General features: G+C 55.2%; 1 protein-coding gene across 1 annotated transcript; it reads right to left on the reverse strand.

The window, feature by feature from the left end:
* Positions 1–1,154: 1,154 nt before the first annotated feature.
* SLC13A2 (solute carrier family 13 member 2) lies at positions 1,155–9,827 on the reverse strand. The gene is made up of 11 exons (XM_078068144.1): positions 9,703–9,827; positions 8,648–8,925; positions 8,314–8,528; positions 7,382–7,559; positions 7,164–7,286; positions 5,144–5,362; positions 4,855–4,943; positions 4,450–4,571; positions 3,141–3,302; positions 2,371–2,508; positions 1,155–1,850 (listed from the first exon to the last, which is right to left on the reverse strand). The coding sequence occupies exons 1-11, from the start codon at positions 9,799–9,801 to the stop codon at positions 1,695–1,697; spliced, it is 1,779 nt and encodes a 592-aa protein (XP_077924270.1). The 5' UTR covers positions 9,802–9,827; the 3' UTR covers positions 1,155–1,694.
* Between the last annotated feature and the right edge of the window lie 8,573 nt (positions 9,828–18,400).

Consider the following 18,400-nt stretch of genomic DNA (forward strand, 5'->3'; position numbering starts at 1 on the left):
GGTCCTAGTGTGGGTCTGGGTGGGAGCCATGATTTATGACGGTGCTTCATGACTGAGGAATGCCAGCCTGGGGGGGCTGGGGTGGGGGGGCGGAGCCTCTTTCCTGACACTCCTCATTCTGCTGGATGTCTGCCATGTCCTGTCAGGATTCTCTTGTCCCCTGGGGACAGCCATGTTCTCCCACATGCAGCAGCCCCCTCCCATCTGTACCTCGAACCTTCAGCTCTGGGAGGACTGAGTGCCGGCCCAGCTGAGGGGGAATCCAGAACTGAATCCTTTCTGGTTTTCTGTCTTCACAACTCAGTCCCCTTCGTTAGTGCGCATGAGAGTGATGGTAAATAGCTCTTTTCTCTCCCACTGCAGCAGGAGGGAACTAGATGAGACTTTTGGAAACTTCCATCCAGATGAACTCAAGGCTTACTGGCCACTGTCCACAGCGAGAGACTTAGGATAGATACAAAGATGAACTTCCAGCTAGGAAGGGTTGTTGAGCTCCTAGAATGGATGATGGGTGTGGCATCATCCTTCCCCACTCTTACCCCCACCTTGCCCGATAAATGAAAACTCTGGAGTGCAGGCAGGTGGGGAAGCAGAAGACGGTTGGCGGTGAGGTAGGGAGGCAGCATGATCCAGAGCGTTGTCTGGTCCTGGACTCCGAAGTTCATGCCGATTTTGAACCTGTTCCTGTGGGTCTCACTCGTTTCCCTCTTGCTGCAGGTTGCCTCTCTGGGTGAGGGTCCATCTTTCTGGACACCTAGCATGGGTCAGTCTGCCTTCCCTGGTCTGGCGGGACTGGTTTTTCAAGCCGGAGGAAGGGTCGGAGGAATTGGCAGAGGCAGAGGGTTTTATGTTAATGCCCAGGGAGTGCTCTGGGAACGGGGAGGCCGGTTTTCCCAAAGACACGCAGGGACTGGCAGCTTCCAATTAGCTGGGGCTGGTGATGTCAGTGCTGCTTTCCTGGGTGGCTGCGCCCACTCCAATCGGCCTTGGCAGGGCTTCCTGGCCATTACCTTCTCCCTTGGGTGGGAGAGGTGCCAAGGGGGCCACCATACAGGACAGAGGCCAAGTACCCTCCCACCATACTCCCCAAACTGGGGCCTGAACCATGTTGTGGACCAGCCCCGGAAAGTGCCATGAAAAACCAGCCCCGACTCTACTGAAAAAAAGACTTTAATGTGGCTAATATTCCATCCCTCTCCCCAAACCTGAGAAGCTGGGGAGACCTCAGTAGCTGGGCTGGTCCCAGAGGCTGTTGCCGTGGCAACTGCTGGTGGGCCCTGCTCCCCAGGCTACCCCAAACCCAAATTTTAATAAATACAGTGCAAAGGGGTCTGGTCACCCACCAAGCGGGGGAGACGAGGACCCGGAGTGCTAGAGAGGGCACGCTGTACGCTCTGAGAACCCCCACATGCGCACTGCCAAGCACGCACACGGAGGGTCATGTGCACACACGACAAACCCCCTCTCGGGCATCCTCACATGACACGCCATGCACACACACACACACACACACACACATTTTCCTCAGAAACGAAGCACTGAGCACACACACCCCTTCCTTACAGACACACACACGAGGTTCTGTATATATGTGCTTTCTCTCAATGTTTGGCTTAGAGCCTGGGTGTCCCCTCCTGGCTCAGAGCAATACGAACAGGTGGGTCTTCCTGGTCTTGGCCAGATCATACCCTGGTCTAGGGGCTAGGTGTTGTGGCCAGGCAGTTGGCCGTGTTGTTGGCGTTGGCCCAGGAGGGGAAGGTGTGCAGGTGGAAGATGGGGTTGCCCCAGCTATTGATGGCCAGTGTGATGACCAGGACTCCGACGATGTTGAGCAGGAATCCTGTCCGGGCCTGGTGTAAGGAGAGCCAGTCTGAGTGACCAGTTGCTGAGCTGGGCCAGAACCTATCCCTTCGGGGCTCACAGGGGCTCGGGAGCTCTCTTACTAGCAAAACTCTCCCTGAGAAATCTTCTTGTGGGTCTGACCTGCACCTCTAGGAAGTGCCCCTGCCCCTTGCTTTCATCCCAGTGCTAAGGAGGGAAAAGGAAGCCCTTCCTGAGCTTTCAGCGCCTTGGGCTCTGTTCTCCCTGAGTCCATCTCCCTGGGTGCAGGTGCCTCATACCTTGGAGCCTCCCCTAAATTCCTCACCCCCTCCTTTCCCTCTCACACGTCCTGGGGTTTGGCAGGGTCCAAAGATGCTCCAACTGGGGATCATGGTGCAACCTCCCCTGCTGTCCCCTCCCCCCCTCCCCCGACAGGGTTCACTCTTAACTCTGAGAACCTCAGTGGCTTTAAACTACTTTGTGGTCCACCAAGATGGAAGGACAGAGCAGGGAGGGGTGCTGCAGCATTCAAGCCCCACTGCTACTCACCATATCGGACACTTTGAGACCTCCGAAAGAGAAGACAATGGCATTGGGGGGGGTGGCCACGGGCAGCATGAAGGCTAGGGAGGAGGCCAGTGTGCAGGGAAGCATGACATAGAGAGGGTGGAGGCAGATGGCCTGAGCCTGGATGGGGACACAGTGTGCAGAACTGATCTCAGTCCCCATCCCAGAGAGGAAGACGTGGCCCCCAATTCTCCCGCTTCCCCTCTCTGGAGGACAACCCGCCAACAACATGCACTCTGGCCACGAACCCACCACTTCTGCCAGGAGGCCCTGGGTGACCTGGGAAGGGCCCCTTGACCTCTCTGGAGGGGATGAGTGTGCGGCCCTGCCCAGTGGGGCGTGGTGAGAGGAGGGGCCCATAAAACGGATCTCAAAGGGGCTCCAGGGTGTCATCAAAGGCTGCGGGAACGCGCCAGGGGAGGAAGGGGCTGGGGACGCTCCAGGGAGTCATTTCAACCTGTCACCTCAGGACTGACCAGAACAGGGACTGGGCCAGGGAGGTGGGCGAGGCCACCGATGAGGTCCATCCGGATACTCAAGGGGTGACTTCACCAGGGATGGAGTGAGTCAGGGTCCAGAGGGCCCTGGGGCCCGAGGTAGCTGAAGAGTCTGGGGAAGGGTGGAAGCTCAGGGGTCTTCTCCCGGAAGTGAGAGGAGGTGCAGACAGTTTCACTCTGACCTGCAGGCGGGGCCCCCCGATAGGGTGGGCAGAAGGGCTGCCTGGAAGAAGTGTATCTGTGGGACCAGCTCACCATGGAGGCCAGAATGGGCAGGAAAAGTGTGGTGGTGGCCACATTGCTGGTGCATTCAGTGAAGGTGGCAATCAGGAGGCAGATGATGAAGGCAATGGCGGGAGGTGGCACATTCTGTAGTGGGGTCAGCTTGTCCCCCAGCCACTCGGACAGTCCTGACTTCTGTAGGCAGAGGAAGATAGTGTGTGAGGGGGTGAGATTCCTGGGTCTCTGGGAGGGTCCTGCTCCTGCCTCCACCTCTCTAGAGTCTTCAGAAGTCGGGTCTGCTTGGGAAGGAAGATAAGACCCAGCCAGAACCAAGAGGCCCCTCTAGTGATTTTGAAGAACACTTGGGTATGGGGAGAAGGGTCAGATGAGAAGCCAGGAGATGGGGCCAAAGGGCCATCTTGGGAAGCCTGGGACATGGTGGGAGTAAAGACTTTAACTCTTTTTACTCCTGTTCTCCCAACAGCTCTTGGGAACTCCCTGGCCATCCTCAGCCCTCTCCCGGCCTCCTCCAGCCCAGCAGATTGGCAAGGAGAGAGAAGGGGGAAGGACCCTGGGTAGATGCTGGGAAGAGGCTGACAGCAGAATGGGGACAGCCCACAGGGTCATGAGGGCTCCAAGGTCGTTCCCTGTCCGTGTGTCTACTGCCAGACTGTGAGTCCCAGAGCACTGGGACTTTATCTCACACAGTGCTGCCCGCTCAGCACGCAGCCCAGTGCTTGCCACAGTCCGTGAAAACTAACCTCAGATCCAGGAGTCCCTGGCACCGATCCCTGGCCCAGGGAAGCCGCCTCCTGTCCGTGCAGTGAACGAGCTTAGCCAGAACACGGAGGCCCAGGGGCGCAGGCAGGTTCAGGGATTTCCCTCCTGGGTGGAGGCTCTGGGGAATGATGCGCTCTCCGGGCCCTATAGCCTGGCTGGGTGTGACCATGGCGCCCCCTGGTGGCCTCAGCGGGCCAACCGCGTCCACCCAATGCTAGCTACTCCCTGGTGCTAAAGCTGTTGCATTCTCCGTCTGGCGGAGGGTGAGGCGGGTGGAGTGGGGTGGGGTGGGGCGGGGTCGGCACTGAGAACAGTCCTTGCCCACCAGAGGAGCCTGCCTTGCCTTTGACTTTGCGACCCTAACAGGCAGAGGTCCTTATGGCCTGTGTTTCCTCCCCCTCCCTTAGACGGGGCTCTAACCTGCCTCTCCAGCTGCTGCCGAGGCTCCGCCCACCAGGAGGCTCCTAAGTGGGGATCCCCTGTGTGGGATAGAAGCAGGGACCTCTTTCCCTGCCGCAGGGTCCCCCTCCAACAGGCTGGGGAGGGGGCGGGGCTTTCTCACCTCGCTGCCCTTAGCCAGGGCAAAACCGCCCCCCAGCAGGAGGACGATATTCCAGGGCATCTTCTCATTCACCGTCTTCCAGTTGAGGAGGGCAGGAGGGGCCTTCAGCCTCCCCGGGTTTTCTATTTCCCAAGCAGAGGAGGACGGGTCACCAAGAGCCAACAGGTTTTTCCTCCCCTCCACTTGGGTCTCCCTGTCAGTCCCTATCAGAGCTTACTGCATGCGGGAGAGGGACCCCCAGTTCTGCAGCATCCTTACTTTGTCCCTGAGTCCCTGCACCCTTGGCAAGTCATCCCAACCTGTCTGGGCTTTGACTATTCCTGTCAAGTGTGGTTGAAGGTGCATTCCATGCTAGAAGGCAGGGGCTGCCCAGAGGCCCCTCCCTGCCCCAGTCCAGGTTCTTACCTGGATCCGGAGTCAGCCCTGGGATCTTGGAGGGCACCAAGAACAGAATTATGCCAATGAAGATGGCCACTGTTCCATCGGATGCCATGCTGTGGGCAGGGCAAGGAGAGCAGGCTTAGGCTCCAGGCTGCTCAGGGTCATAGGGTGGAATGGCGATGGAAAGGAGCCCCTCTCAGCAAGTCTTCCCCACCATGTCACCTCCTGGTCTGCACCAGGGGCCCTTCTCCCTTCCCTCCTCCCTTAGCCAGGTAAGCCCCGGAAGTATCCCCCTTTCCCCAAGAATGCTCACCTGTTTCCATCCTTATTGGGAAAAGCCAGGTTGCCCCAGCCAACGAAAAAGCCCGGCTCCCGGGTGAACCATAGCACCACCAAGGTGACAAAGAGGACAGAGACAGCCTTTTCTGCAAAGGTCATGGGGCCCAGTAGCTTGTGTTCTGTTTGGATGATGCGGAAGGCTGCCCGTGCTCTCTCCTGCGCCTGTCCCCCAATGCCAAAGTTCTTCCGGAAGCTGCAGGCAGAGGTGGGGGGTGGGGCAGCTCCTGAGGACCCCGCACCAGGCAGGGGAGCAAGGGACTCTGAGCACCTGTGATATGCTGATGCCTGCAGAGGCCACCTTAGGGTTGCTACACGAAGACCCTGGCCCTGGCCCCACCCAAGGTTTTGGAAGAAGAGCAGAAGACTCTCGGGGGTTCATGGTTCTTATTTAGCAGAGGCAAGGCTGGGGCTCCAGGGGCCGGTTTCCCCACGCTTAGCCCTGCTCCATCTGTCCCAATGACCCCCTTTCCCTCCAGAGATTTTCTTGCGCTAAGCCCTCCCTTGCCCAGAGTGAGGAGGATCTAGAGGCCTGGACCCCACGACTCCTTCTGGCCCCAATTCGCCACTCTCTTCCTCCAGCAGCCTTTCAGAAAATCCTTCCCTCCCTCTCCTACCTGCTTCTGGGCATCCCCTGCCAGCCTAGCCCCACCCACATCATTCTTAGGGGCACAGGAGACAGCCACCCACTTCTGTGTGCCCCTTGCTTAACTTAGGTTGACTTTTAACTTTCCACTTGGGCAACTCTCAACTCCCCTGACGGACTGTGAATTCCTCAGTGGCAAAGACCATCTACCTCACACATCTTTGAATGTCCCACGGTGCCCTGCATATGAGGGTCTCTTTGACTATCACCTAGCTTTGTACCAGCCCCCAGCCTCGATCCAGCCACCTTGCACATGTCCAAGTGAATGTTTCAAAGTACAGCAACAATACTTAAAAACTTTCAATGTCCCCCCCTTCCATCCTCACCCTCCCACCACTGCCACCTGAGCAGGAAAGTCAAATAACTCCTACCACAATACCACCCTTATCACTACTCTCAGCCCGCACTGGTAGCAGACATCACCAGTCGATCCCAGACTCAATTCCAACTGAGCTCTAGCGAGGTCTCACCAGATTGTCAACTCAGACCTCTGGTCACTACCAGTAACTCAGGGTTGGAAGTAAGACTAAAACCTATTTACTACTCTTGGCCTCAAGGACAAGGTCCCAACCCTTGATGCGGCACACAGGATCCTCCATAATCTTCCCCTGCCTACTTCTCCAGCTTCAACTCCTGATATTCCTTTTTGCCCTTACGTTTCAACCAATAGAACCAGAGTTTTCCCAAACACACGCTCTTTCTTGGCCTCTGCACCTTTGTGTAAGCTGTTCCTACTGCCTGGAATGCCTTTACCCCATTCTCTACCTGGCTGGCTTCTCGTTCTACAAGATTCGGTTCAGACGTCGTGTCCCCCAGGGGCCTTCTGGGATCGCCACTATCCTGGGCTGTGTTCCCACAGCCCCCAGGGTTCCCTCTGTCACGGCCCCCACCACACCACCACCCGTTAGATGGTGAGCTCTAAGGACAGGGGCTGTGCCTAATATCCTCTCCTATTCTCAGTGCCTTGCACGGGGCCAGATGTCCGGTAAGAGCACAACAAATGCTTTTGTAACTGACCATGCTCACTGTGTGCTCCTTAAGCATTTACCAAAGGACCGTGGAGCATTATGGAATGGATCTGGCCTGGGCATCAGGAGACCTAGTTTTCAAACTCAGCATTGACAAATCTAGTTGTACACCCCTCTATGAGCCTCAGTTTGCTCATCTGCTAAATGGGGTAATAGGCTCCATCCAGTAAATCTCTCACGTGGTGGGGACAAGCGCACAGAGAGGCTTTCTCAGTGGGTCTGTGATTACACCCTTTGCCACAATGGCTACCTGCTTACTCAACCGGAATCTCCCGAGGGTAAGGGCAGGCCCCCGGGCTTCTTTCACTCCCGCCACCACTTACTTGAACCCCAGGAAGAGGCTCTGCAGCCACAGCCAGGAAAGCAGCAGCAAGATGGCCATGGTGGGGAAGGCAAAGATGAACCAGGAGGCAAAGTTCACCACGTTGCCGTTCTGGGGGAAGAGACTGATGGGGGATGCGGGCTGTCGCATGACATTGCCCCAGGCGCCTCCCAGCGCAAGTGCAGACACCCCCCCCCCCGCTGTGCCCCCGTCACTCACGAGTTGACTTGGCCTTGCAGCACCAGATTGGGTGTGGTGCCGGTCAGCGTGGCGATGCCCCCGATGCTGGCCGAGTAGCACACGCACAGGCTCATGCCCTGGCTGAAGCGGAGCTGTTCCTGCTGTTGTGCCGTCGGCTCTAAAGACGCGGCCGGGACAGGGTGCACCTGCCCGTTATCTGGGAACAAAGGAGAGCTCGGCTGGGGGGCGGGCCTTGTCAGCGAGCAGCCTAGACCCAGGCTGGTGGGTGGGGGGCGGGCTTGGGGGGTGTGTGTGCAGAGGCTGTGTCCAGGTCTGCAAGGGCTTGCACTCCCTCAGGTCTCAGGCTGGCTCAACCCTCAGATACCATCTGGCCAACCTCTCTTGAGAGAGGGAAACTGAGGCACAGAGAATGCAAGAGGATTATCCAAAGCACATAGGATGAAGGGAGCCTGGATCTCTAACAGCCCACCCAGACTCTAGCTCTCTGCCTCCCAGGGTGACCTGGCATCTTGTTTGGCCCTGCACTGAAGGGATTCTCAGAACGTGGGATTTTTCATTTTAAAACTAGGGACAGGGGCACCCCTGGGTGGCTCAGTTGGGTGGGTGTCTGCCTTCGGCTCAGGTCATGGTCCCGGGGTCCTGGGATCGAGTCCCACATGGGGCTCCCTGCTCAGCAGGGAGTCTGCTTCTCCCTCTCCCTCTCCCCCTCCCCTGCTTGTGTTCTCTCTCTCTCAAATAAATAAATAAAATCTTTAAAAAATAAATAAAAAGAATAAAACTAGGGACAGTCTTGGGCAAGCCAGGACAAGTTGGTCGCTGCACGTCTCCCTTTTTTCTCCCTGAAAGCTCTGAGATGACCACCCCTGTCATGGATGTCACCTCAGACCCTCCCCAAGAGCTGGGGGAGGGTGGTGGGGGGGGGGTTGGGGCAGAGCGGGGTCAAGCTTCACCTTTCTCACCAAACTTGGTCACCTCCTTCTGGGGACTTGGTTCCTGGAGTTCAAAGGTGGGGTTTTCGCTGCCTTCCTCTACGTCCTTGCCTGTGGGCGTTCTGTGCAACTGATCCAGAACGGCATGCGCGATGGGCACCATCATGGCTGTGGTGGCCGTGTTGCTAATCCACATGGACAGGAAGGCCGTGACCAACATGAAGCCCAAGAGCAGCCTAGGGACAGATGGAGACGGACGGACCCACTGGCTGGTGTTCCAGTGTCCCCTTGAGGGACTGGATCCCCAGCACCCCACCCGCTCCAGGTTCTCCAGTCCTGGTTTGTGGGAACTCACAGGGCCGGCCGCACCCCAATGATGAGGAGCACACGGAGAGCAATGCGTTTGTGCAGGTTCCAGTGCTCCACGGCAATGGCCACCAGCAGCCCCCCGACGAACAGGATGTTGCTGTCCTTTAAATACTCGATGCAGACCTGGCAGGCAGGGACAGCTGAGAGGCAGGAAGGGGTGTCTCCCATGCCCCTAGCCTTGCAGGCTACAGTCACTGACATTCCCACAAACACAGGTTGGTCTCCTGGGCTCTCAGAACCAAGTAGAAATGGTCTTTGGATTATCTTCCATTTAAAATTAACCAGGTTCCTGCGCGCCTGGGTGGCTCAGTCAGGTAAGTGACTGCCTTTGGCTCAGGTCATGATCCCGGGGTCCTGGTAGCGAGCCCTGTGTCAGGCTCCCTGCTTCTCCCTCTCCCTCTCCCCCTGCTTGTGCTCTCTCTCTCTGTCACATAAATAAATAAAATCTTAAAAAAAAAAAAAATTAACCAGGTTCCTCTCTTCCTGTCAAACCCTTTCTTTCTCCCCTCAGAAATGAGTGGGAGATAATCGAGCCTGATTCCAGTCATTTTTCAAGCCATTGACTGGGAGATAGAGAATTTAGTGCTGATACTAGAAAGTACAGCAGTGGTTCTCCAAGTGTGGTCCATAAACCGGCATCATCCCCAACCTGGAGCTTGCTAGGAACGAAATGCTCAGGCCCTGCCCCAGGTCTACTGCCTCTGAAACTCTGGGGTCGGGCCCAGCAGTCTGTTTTTCACCAATCCTGCAGGTGGTCCTGAGACATGCACGTTTCAGAGCCATTAACCCAGGACAATACAAGTTCTTTAGCTGACTTTCAAAGCCTACACCTGATCCACTTTGAATTAACTCTCAACACCGACCATGCACTCGGCATTTCTAGAATGTACCCTCCCCCACCCCCAGCCCTGTCATCTTCTAGCTGACTCTACCCTTAGTGCTCCCTGACCTGGACTCCTCTTCTGTGTGTCTTGCCTGTGATGAGGCTTCCTCCATCACCAGTGTTTTAGGGCAGACCCCCCTCCCTACCAGGAGCCTTACCTCGGAGGCATCCATTATGCCCATCATGGGGTACAGGACGATGGGGAAGAGGGCGGTGACAGCCAGGGGCAGAGCCTCGGTGCACCAGAAGAGTGCCATGAGGATGATGGAGTAGGCACAGTAGGCTTCCTGTGGGCGGGAGGGGGGTAGCAGAGCTGCTGGAGGGGGCAGGCCTGTGTCCCAGAGTCATGTCACCTCTTGCCCCCAGAGAAAACAGGCCATTGGTAACAGTGTAGGGAGAGCCTGTGAAACCCACAGTCATTGATTCCTGAGCCCAAGCTCCCATTTCAAAACGGAAATAAAAAATAAAGCAAGGCACTCACCACCTTGTCTTTGACCTTGGGGAGGCCAGACGTTATAATCCAGCCACACGGGAGGGACTGGAGAGCCTAGAGTTGGGTATCAGGCCCCACCCAGCCCAAGGGGACTGCAGGGGGCCAAAGTGAGGATCCCCTAGATGAGATGGGGGCTCATCTGGATGATACTGGGGCCTGGTCAGTGTGGACTCCTGCCTGGCACCCTGGCCTTCCCTGGCTTTGTGAGAGCCTGCAAGAATCTATTTGTATGACGATGCAATGAATGTTTGTTTCCTCTCCCAGAAGGGGAGCTCCATGAGGACAGAGTCATTTTTGTGGCATCTGGGTGCTTGGAGCTCAGGACCCAGCAGGCTTCAGAGCAAATCTTTTCTGAATGAATGAACCACTGGGAAGTTTAGGAATGGTGGGAGGTCTCCTTCCCAGCAAGCCTGACATGACTATAGCATTACACAATTCCGGGAGCTGCCATACACATTTGCAGAATATGTGAAAGGTTCCCCCATCCCTGAGTTGTGCGGGGAACTGGAGGGGAAACCCTGGGTCATCGTCTTGCAAGTCTTTGGGCACCAGAAGCTCCTCTTTCTTTCACAGGGCCTCCTTTTGAGTCTAGAGAGACCAGATCTCAGACCTGGGAAGGGACCTGGGGCAGAAATGGCAGTCAGCCTCCAGAGTCATGGGCCACCGGAGGGAGGGAAGGAGGATCATTAGCTAGAAGGAGGCCTCTGGGGCATCTGCCCACTCTTTGTGGAAGGGGCTGCCGGGCTGCGTGCTGGGACATTGGGCTGGGAGGCCTTCTCTCTCACCTGTCTCGACTGCCCTGCCCCTTCTTGTTTTTACACCTGGTGCTGGGCTGTGCTCACCCCTGAGTACCTCCTGCCCTTAGGGCCCTGAAGCTTGGGGAGGGTTGCTGGTGGTAGCCTGGGAGAAGAGGAAGCTGCTGGGGAGGAGCAACTTTTAGGAGCTGGGTGTTTTCACGTAACTCAAACAGCCCTGAAGGTGGGTGTGGCGGGCCCAGGATCTAGAGGAGCTCGAGAGGGTAAGTGGCTCGCTTAAGGTCACAGAACTGGGGAGTGGCAGAGCCAGAATTGAACCCAGGCAAGGCATCCAGACTGCAGAACTCGAAGGGCGTTTCCCCGGTGTTCTGGGAAACCCTGGAGTGGAACAGCCCGCAGCCTGCGCACCGCACTGTAGGGCCAGGTCTGTCTGCCTGACGCCAGGCTTGCTTTCTCATCATGAAACTTCCACCAGCTCTCCTCACCCTGGATATGAACTCTTTGGCCCCAGGGGTGGGGCCACCTTGACCTTCGCCCAGAGACTCACCCCCCACCCCCCGCCCCAACCAAGAGGCTGGTTCTGCTGAAGTTGCTGTTCTCAAGCCCTTCCTCACCTGCAAGGGAGGCGGTGGACAGTTACTCATCCTCCCCTGGGGCTAAGGGCAGGCCAGCCCCTCTGGACCCTGGCGTCCCCTCCCCACAACTGACTCGGAATTCTCTGGCCAGAGACAAGGAGGGGGCTGGGCTGCCCGGTCACTGCTGATTCAAGAAGAAAGAGCTGCTAAGGACAGCAGAAGTATCCCGAGGACTGCTCCGTGCCAGGCCTTGGGCGCCCCATGCTTCGGGTGATTGTCGCATTTCATGGCTCGGTGAGGTAATGACTGACTATGGTTCCCACTCCACAGATGAAGAAACAAAGGCACAAATAAATGAAGTCAATGTCTCAGCATCACACGTTGGCAAGTGAAGAAGTCAGGCCATGTGGTTCTTGAGCCTCAGCTTTCTCTTTCTACCCTGAGCTCCATCCCTTACAGTTGCGGGGTGCCCTCCAGCCTCAGGTTCACAGCGACTAGTGGGGTGTATGTGGATGGGCTGGGGCTCTGGATTCCAACAGAACTGTCTTTCCTGGGGACTGCCACTTCCTGCCATCAAGCTCCGGGCAGGTAAACTCAAACCCCAAACTTTCCCTTCTGAGACCCCATTCCCGTGCTCCAGAGAGAGCTGTTGGTAGTTAACCCTGCCCCTGTGAGCTCCAGTGTGTTCGTCTATGGCTCCCCTACCCCTTTACAACTTCCCCAAGTCCCCCTCCTTGTCGTCTGTCTGTCTCTGGATCAAACCCAAAACCAGGTTCAAAGTCCCATCCAGAAGCTTTCTCTGGCCCAGGTGGCCTTAGCCCGTGTCCCCATCCTCTCTCTGGCCCAGGTGACCCTAGCCCATGTCCCCATCCTCTCTCTGGCCCAGGTGGCCCTAGCCCTGTGTCCCCATCCTCTCTCTGGCCCAGGTGACCCTAGCCCTGTGTCCCCATCCTCTCTCTGGCCCAGGTGGCCCTAGCCCTGTGTCCCCATCCTCTCTCTGGCCCAGGTGACCCTAGCCCTGTGTCCCCATCCTCTCTCTGGCCCAGGTGGCCCTAGCCCTGTGTCCCCATCCTCTCTCTGGCCCAGGTGGCTCTAGCCCTGTGTCCCCATCCTCTCTCTGGCCCAGGTGGCTCTAGCCCTGTGTCCCCATCCTCTCTCTGGCCCAGGTGGCTCTAGCCCTGTGTCCCCATCCTCTCTCTGGCCCAGGTGGCTCTAGCCCGTGTCCCCATCCTCTCTCTGGCCCAGGTGGCTCTAGCCCTGTGTCCCCATCCTCTCTCTGGCCCAGGTGGCTCTAGCCCTGTGTCCCCATCCTCTCTCTGGCCCAGGTGGCCCTAGCCCGTGTCCCCATCCTCCTGGGCAGTCTTGTCCAGCTGTAGCCTAACTTGCTGACCTGTTCTTCCTGGGTCGTAGGGTTCTTAACTGGGGCATGGAATTTCAAGGAATCTGAGGGAAAACGATTTCATCTTTGCGCTAACATCTAACTAAGGCTCTAAACATAGGCAACAAAGCCATACTGCAGTTAGTGGTCCCGCGGGTGATTTTGTCACAAAGGCCCTTGATCGTGGCCATCAGCCATCAGGTACGGGCACAGATCAGTTGGTGCCGTTATCTCAAAATGTATCTCGAAATATTGTTTCTATCCATCACTCGTTTTGGCGTTACGGTAGTTATACCAATGCTAGATCTTTAATGCATGAATAATCACCTGTATTTCTGAATTGCAACTGGCTTTTTCATATTTTTATTACTGTATTTCAAAGTAACTGGGACACCTGGGTGGCTAGGTCGGTTAATCGTCTGCCTTCGGCTCAGGTCGTGATCCCAGGGTTCTGGGATCGAGCCCCGCATCGAGATCCTTACTCAGCAGGGAGTCTGCTTCTCCCTCTCCCACTCCCCATGCTTGTGCTTCTTCTCTCACTGTATCTCTCTCTGTCAAATAAATAAATAATAAAATCTTAAAAAAAAAAACGAAATGGTGACTGACTTGGTTTTGGCTCAGGTCGTGATCTCAGGGTTGTGAGATAGAGCCCCAGGTTGGGCTCCACTCGGTGCCCCTTTCCCTCTGCCCTTCCTCTTGTGCTCTTTCTCTCTCCTGAATAAATAAATAAATCTTTAAGAAAAAAAGAATCCCAAGAATAGGATGACCAACTGACTGCGCCACCCAGAGGCCCCTAAGTTCTTCTTTTCAGCTTATCTATTATCTCAGGCAAAAAAGATGCAGGCAAAGCATCCGGTGATGGAAACCAAAACTACCCCCCAAGCAACAGGGACTGCCCTGACAACCGCAAGAACCTGCATGACTGACCTTTCCTGCCCACCTGCAGGGACCTTTCCTTTGTCCCACATTTTCCTTATAGAAACCTGGATGAACTTTCAGCACTTTGGAGACCGTCTTTGAGACACTAGTTTGCTGTCTTCCCGGTGTCAGCCTTGTTGAAATAAATCCCTTTCTTGTTTTGCCACCACTTGTCTCTCTGCCTTTGGGTTTTGTCAGCGGCGAGTGGCCCAACCTGGTCTGTTTGGGGTCCTCACGGCCAGGTGCTCTTGCTCCCTTGGGTCCCAGTTATATCCCTGCCTTAAGGTGAAGAGAAAGAAAAAAATGGTCTAGCACCAACTATTGTGGATTCCCTGAATCACCTTGGGAACTTTCTAAGCTTCTAGGTCCATCTCCAAGTGGAATTCCTCTCTGGGCAGGAGCAGGGGTCTCTACAAGTTTTTTTTCCTGGCAGCTAATGTTTCTTGCTCCCTCTGTCACTACCTCCCCCTTGCCCTGTCTGGCAGAGAAGGTGCTCTCCAGCCCTGTGCCTCGGCTGAGGATTTGCTCCTCCCTCAGTATCCGTTTATGAGCTCCTGAGGACAGGGAAGTGAGTCTTTTCACCTCCGGGTCTCACCCCTGGCTCTTTGGCTGGTGCTGGCCTCAGTGTGAAATCCTCCTTTCCCACTTGTGCCACACCCACCTCTACCCAAGGAAGTCGCTGCTACTGGGAGCCCCTGGGGGTCAAGCCCTGGGCCCCTCAACTGTTTGTCAGGCACTCGTTGGACAAATACTCTCTCCACTCCAGGTCTGCAGTCCTGTTGGTTCTATGCCTCAAATGCCCCCATCGACTTCTCTCCAGCTCTCGGCCACCAGCCTTGTCCAAGCCCCAGCATCTGTCACCAACACTCCTACAAGGTCTCCTCATTCACCTCTCTTCCTCTCTTGCCCCTGAAATCTCTTCTCTTTGCTGCAGGCAGAGTGATCTCGAGTCACAAATCTGTTTAATCCACCCCAATCCTCCAACACGGACGCACTCACCTCAAAGCAGCTCAAAGTATCCCACTGCTCTCAGGAGAAGTTTGGGGCTGATTTGAGCCTTCTCCTCCTTGCTCTCTGCTCCAGCCACACTAGCCTTCTTCCAGTTCCTCAAATACTCCATCCTCCTCCCAGCCACAGGGCCTTTGCACACACATAACTTCCTCTCTTCCCACTTTGCCCAGTTGATGTCTACTCATTCTTGAGATCTCAGCTCAAGTATTCCTTTTTCGGGGAATCCTCCATGGGTTTGAGGCTCGGTTATATTCCCTTTTTTCACACACTAAGCCCCTGTCCCTCTTCTGCATAGCACTTATCACAGGCTATAATTAAACACTTTGTTTCATGAATTTCTTGATTTTACATCAACTTTTTCATCAGACCGTACTCTCTAGGGAGCTAGGCCCGAGTCTGTTTCTGCCGACCCCATCAGGCACCTACATGGAGTTGACAGTCTGAATGCATGAATGAGAGCACCAGGCACTAGGGACACAGACATGAGTCAGGCCCAGCCCTGGCCCTCTGGACTCTGAGTGCCCCCATGTGGGCTGGCCCCTAGGCCCACGGTGGGCGGGCTGCCCGGCAAAGCCAACAGTGGACAGAAGAGATAAATGCTCAGAGGGCTTCCAAACCCCAAGGCTGGCAGCTTGCTTCTTTTGTAATGGGAAACACAGGTCAGAGGTCAGAAAACCTGCATGCCCAGGCCCAGCTTTATGGGTACCTCTCTCAGCTTTTTCTTTTCTTTTTTTGTAAGCAACACTGATCAGGGCACCTGGGTGGCTCAGTTGGTTAAGAGTCTGCCTTGGGCTCAGGTCATGATCCCGGGGGCCTGGGATCGGGCCCCTAGTTAGGCTCCCTGCTCAGCTGGAGTCAGGATTCTGCTTCTCCCTCTCCTCCCAGCTCGTGCTCTCTCTCGCTCTGTCTCTCTGTCTCTCTCTCAAATAAAGAAAAAAATAAAAAAGCAACACTGATCATTTCCAGCTGTACACACATTTATCTCCTTTATGTGGTTTCCTTATCTGCAAATGGGAATAAAAGAAACACCTGCCTCACCGGGCTATTATAAGGATAAAGGATGTGAATATGTCATAAAGGACCATCGATGGCGATGAGCGGATGGTGGGGCTGGTGTTGGGAGATGAATGTACTCCCGGGATCCTGGGGAACCAGGGTGGATTCATGAGGCACACATGGAGATGAAAGTGCCAGAGAGTCCAGTGCAGACTCTGGACCCGGGGTGTGGGCAAGGTGTGGGATCTGTGGGCATCATGGCCTTTACCCGTGACGGGCACAGAGCAGCCCGGGGCTGGTGGGCAGCTGCAAATACGCCCGTAGTCTCCGAGCTGTCACCACTTATTCCTCCTGGTGATTGAAGGTTAACCCAGGGAGGGGGGATGGCTTGGCACATAGGGGGTCACTCCCACTGCCCCTCTGCCCCTGGTGAGCAGGGGATGCTGCTGGCAGTGAGCACTCCCAGGTCTGTGGGTGAGGTGAGGTACTAGGTGGCAGCTGGCCAAGAACCACGGCAAGGGCGAGACCAGAGTAGGATCCCAGGGGAGAAGCGACCCTTCCCTGAGCCTCCGTCTGTCTGGGCTGAGGAAGGCTTCCAGAGGGGACACTGAACGGGTGCTGAGGGATGAAGAGGAGTTCAGTGGGTGGGTGGGCAAGAGGTGTTGAAGTGAGGGAGTGAGCAGAGGGGGAAGAGAATGAAGCATAAAAGATCTTGATGCATTCTCGGAGGGGTATATCGCTTGGAAAAGGCCTTGTCTGCCTTGGGGGAGATCTAGGACTTTATCTGGAAGACAGTGGTGAAAAGTGAGGCCCTTACAAGGTTTTAAGAGGAGAGAGTGACATGGTGAGGTTACACTAATGCCACTCAATGTGATTTTTTAAAACCGATTTTATTTACTTTAGAGAGGGAGAGAGAGAACATACATGAGCAGGGGCAGAGGGAGAGAGAGAATCCTAAGCAGACTTCACACCCAGTGCAAAGCCCAACTTGGGGCTCGATCTCACGACCCTGAGATCATGACCTGAGCCAAAACCAAGAGTCAGATGCTTAACCGACTGAGCCACCCAGGCGCCCCTTGCCCTGTGTGATTTTAAAAAATATATGCACAAGTGTTTGTATATATGTGGGAAAATCTCTGATTCAGGGATTCTTACCCTCTCTCTGTACCCGGGTCCCCGTGGCAGTCTGATGAAGCCTTCTAACTCGTTAGAATCATGTTTTTAAATACATTAAGTAAAATGCATAGAATTATAAAGGAAACCAATTATACTGAAATACAGTTATTAAAATATGAAAAATGGACAAGGTCATGATATATGTTACTCTGTCTCAGCTAATAAGACCTTCACTGGCTAATGGTTACTGTAACTACAAAGTCATGAGGAACTTAAACAGTATTTCCAGGTGCTCGCAACAGCTCCCAGGCAATGGGGCTGTACCCGCCACTCGCCCTGGCGGCAAAATCAAAGATACGGTTAATACCGCTGTGGTTTGTTATCTACATTCATAACAGAAGGAAGTGCTAAATTTCCTTTAGAGGTTATTGATAATAAAATATAGGGTTTTTGTTTTTTTTTTCCCCATCTAAGTTCACAGACTCCCTGAATCCTCCCCACAGATTCCCAAGGAAGAGGAGTCCCTGCTCTGGAGGACAGCCACCATGCTGGTCACTGAGACTGCCCTCTGGACAGCCGCGGGGACGAGGGTGGGAGCAGGACCTCTCCATTTCACTCTCTGGTACCGTCAAATTTCATACGATGTGAGTGTGCCATCTAATTAAATAAATACATCATCTAAAGATAAAATTAGGGGGGCGCCTGGGTGGCTCAGTCAGTTAAGTGTCTGCCTTCAGCTCAGGTCATGATGCCGGAATCCCGGGATCGAGCCCCACGTCGGGCTCCCTGCTCAGTGGGGAACCTGCTTCTCCCTCTCCTTCCTGTTCATGTTCTCTCTTGCTATCTCTGTCTCTCTCTCTCAAATAAATAAAGTCTAAAATAAAATAAAATAAAGATGAAAGTAGGGAGCTTAGACCTGCTATATTGTGGCGGGTGAATTGGAAGACACAGGATGGGAGGCCGGGAGGCCCCAGGAAGCCCTAGGAGGCCGTGCTGGGTGTCCAGTGGGCAGATGGCGGGGCTCAGAGCAGGTCATGGCAGTGGAGATAGAAAGGACAGACTCCAGAGGGGGTAGGAGAAGACAGGGTTTGGGTGAGGGCTGATGGCTTGGATAGGGAGGAATGGGAGGAGAACACTCCCACGTGCCTGCCCTGGGTGTCTAGACAGACGCATGGCAGTGACCCCAGGGAGAGGAGGCGGGCTGAAGGGACTTGGGGAAGGAGGTGCAGAGTAGGCTGGAGTGTGTGATATTCTTTCCAGGAATACTGGGCCCATGCTAAATACCTAATCTTTTCAAGAGACTGAATTTGCAAAGGCGACGATGGCCAGTCCACATATAAAAATATGTCCTGCAGTGTGTGCAGCCAGCAGCCCGGGTCGCCAAACCACAGCCTCTACAGCAATTGGCCCAAACAGTCTGGATTTGCTCAATGACGGCCAGCTTTCCTGTTCCGCCCCCACTCTCTACCCCCACTTCCAACTCTGGACCAACCAGTGAAAGCCAAATACGCATCCCTAAGCAATCACACAAGATGCCCCGTGTCGATCGGCCCCCTCCGGCTTCCCCTGCTAACAGCCTCCAGTTGGGGCGCCCCCGAGGCCCCCCCTTTCCCA

This window comes from Halichoerus grypus, chromosome 2 (assembly GCF_964656455.1).
Source record: "Halichoerus grypus chromosome 2, mHalGry1.hap1.1, whole genome shotgun sequence".
Classification (NCBI taxonomy): domain Eukaryota; kingdom Metazoa; phylum Chordata; class Mammalia; order Carnivora; family Phocidae; genus Halichoerus; species Halichoerus grypus.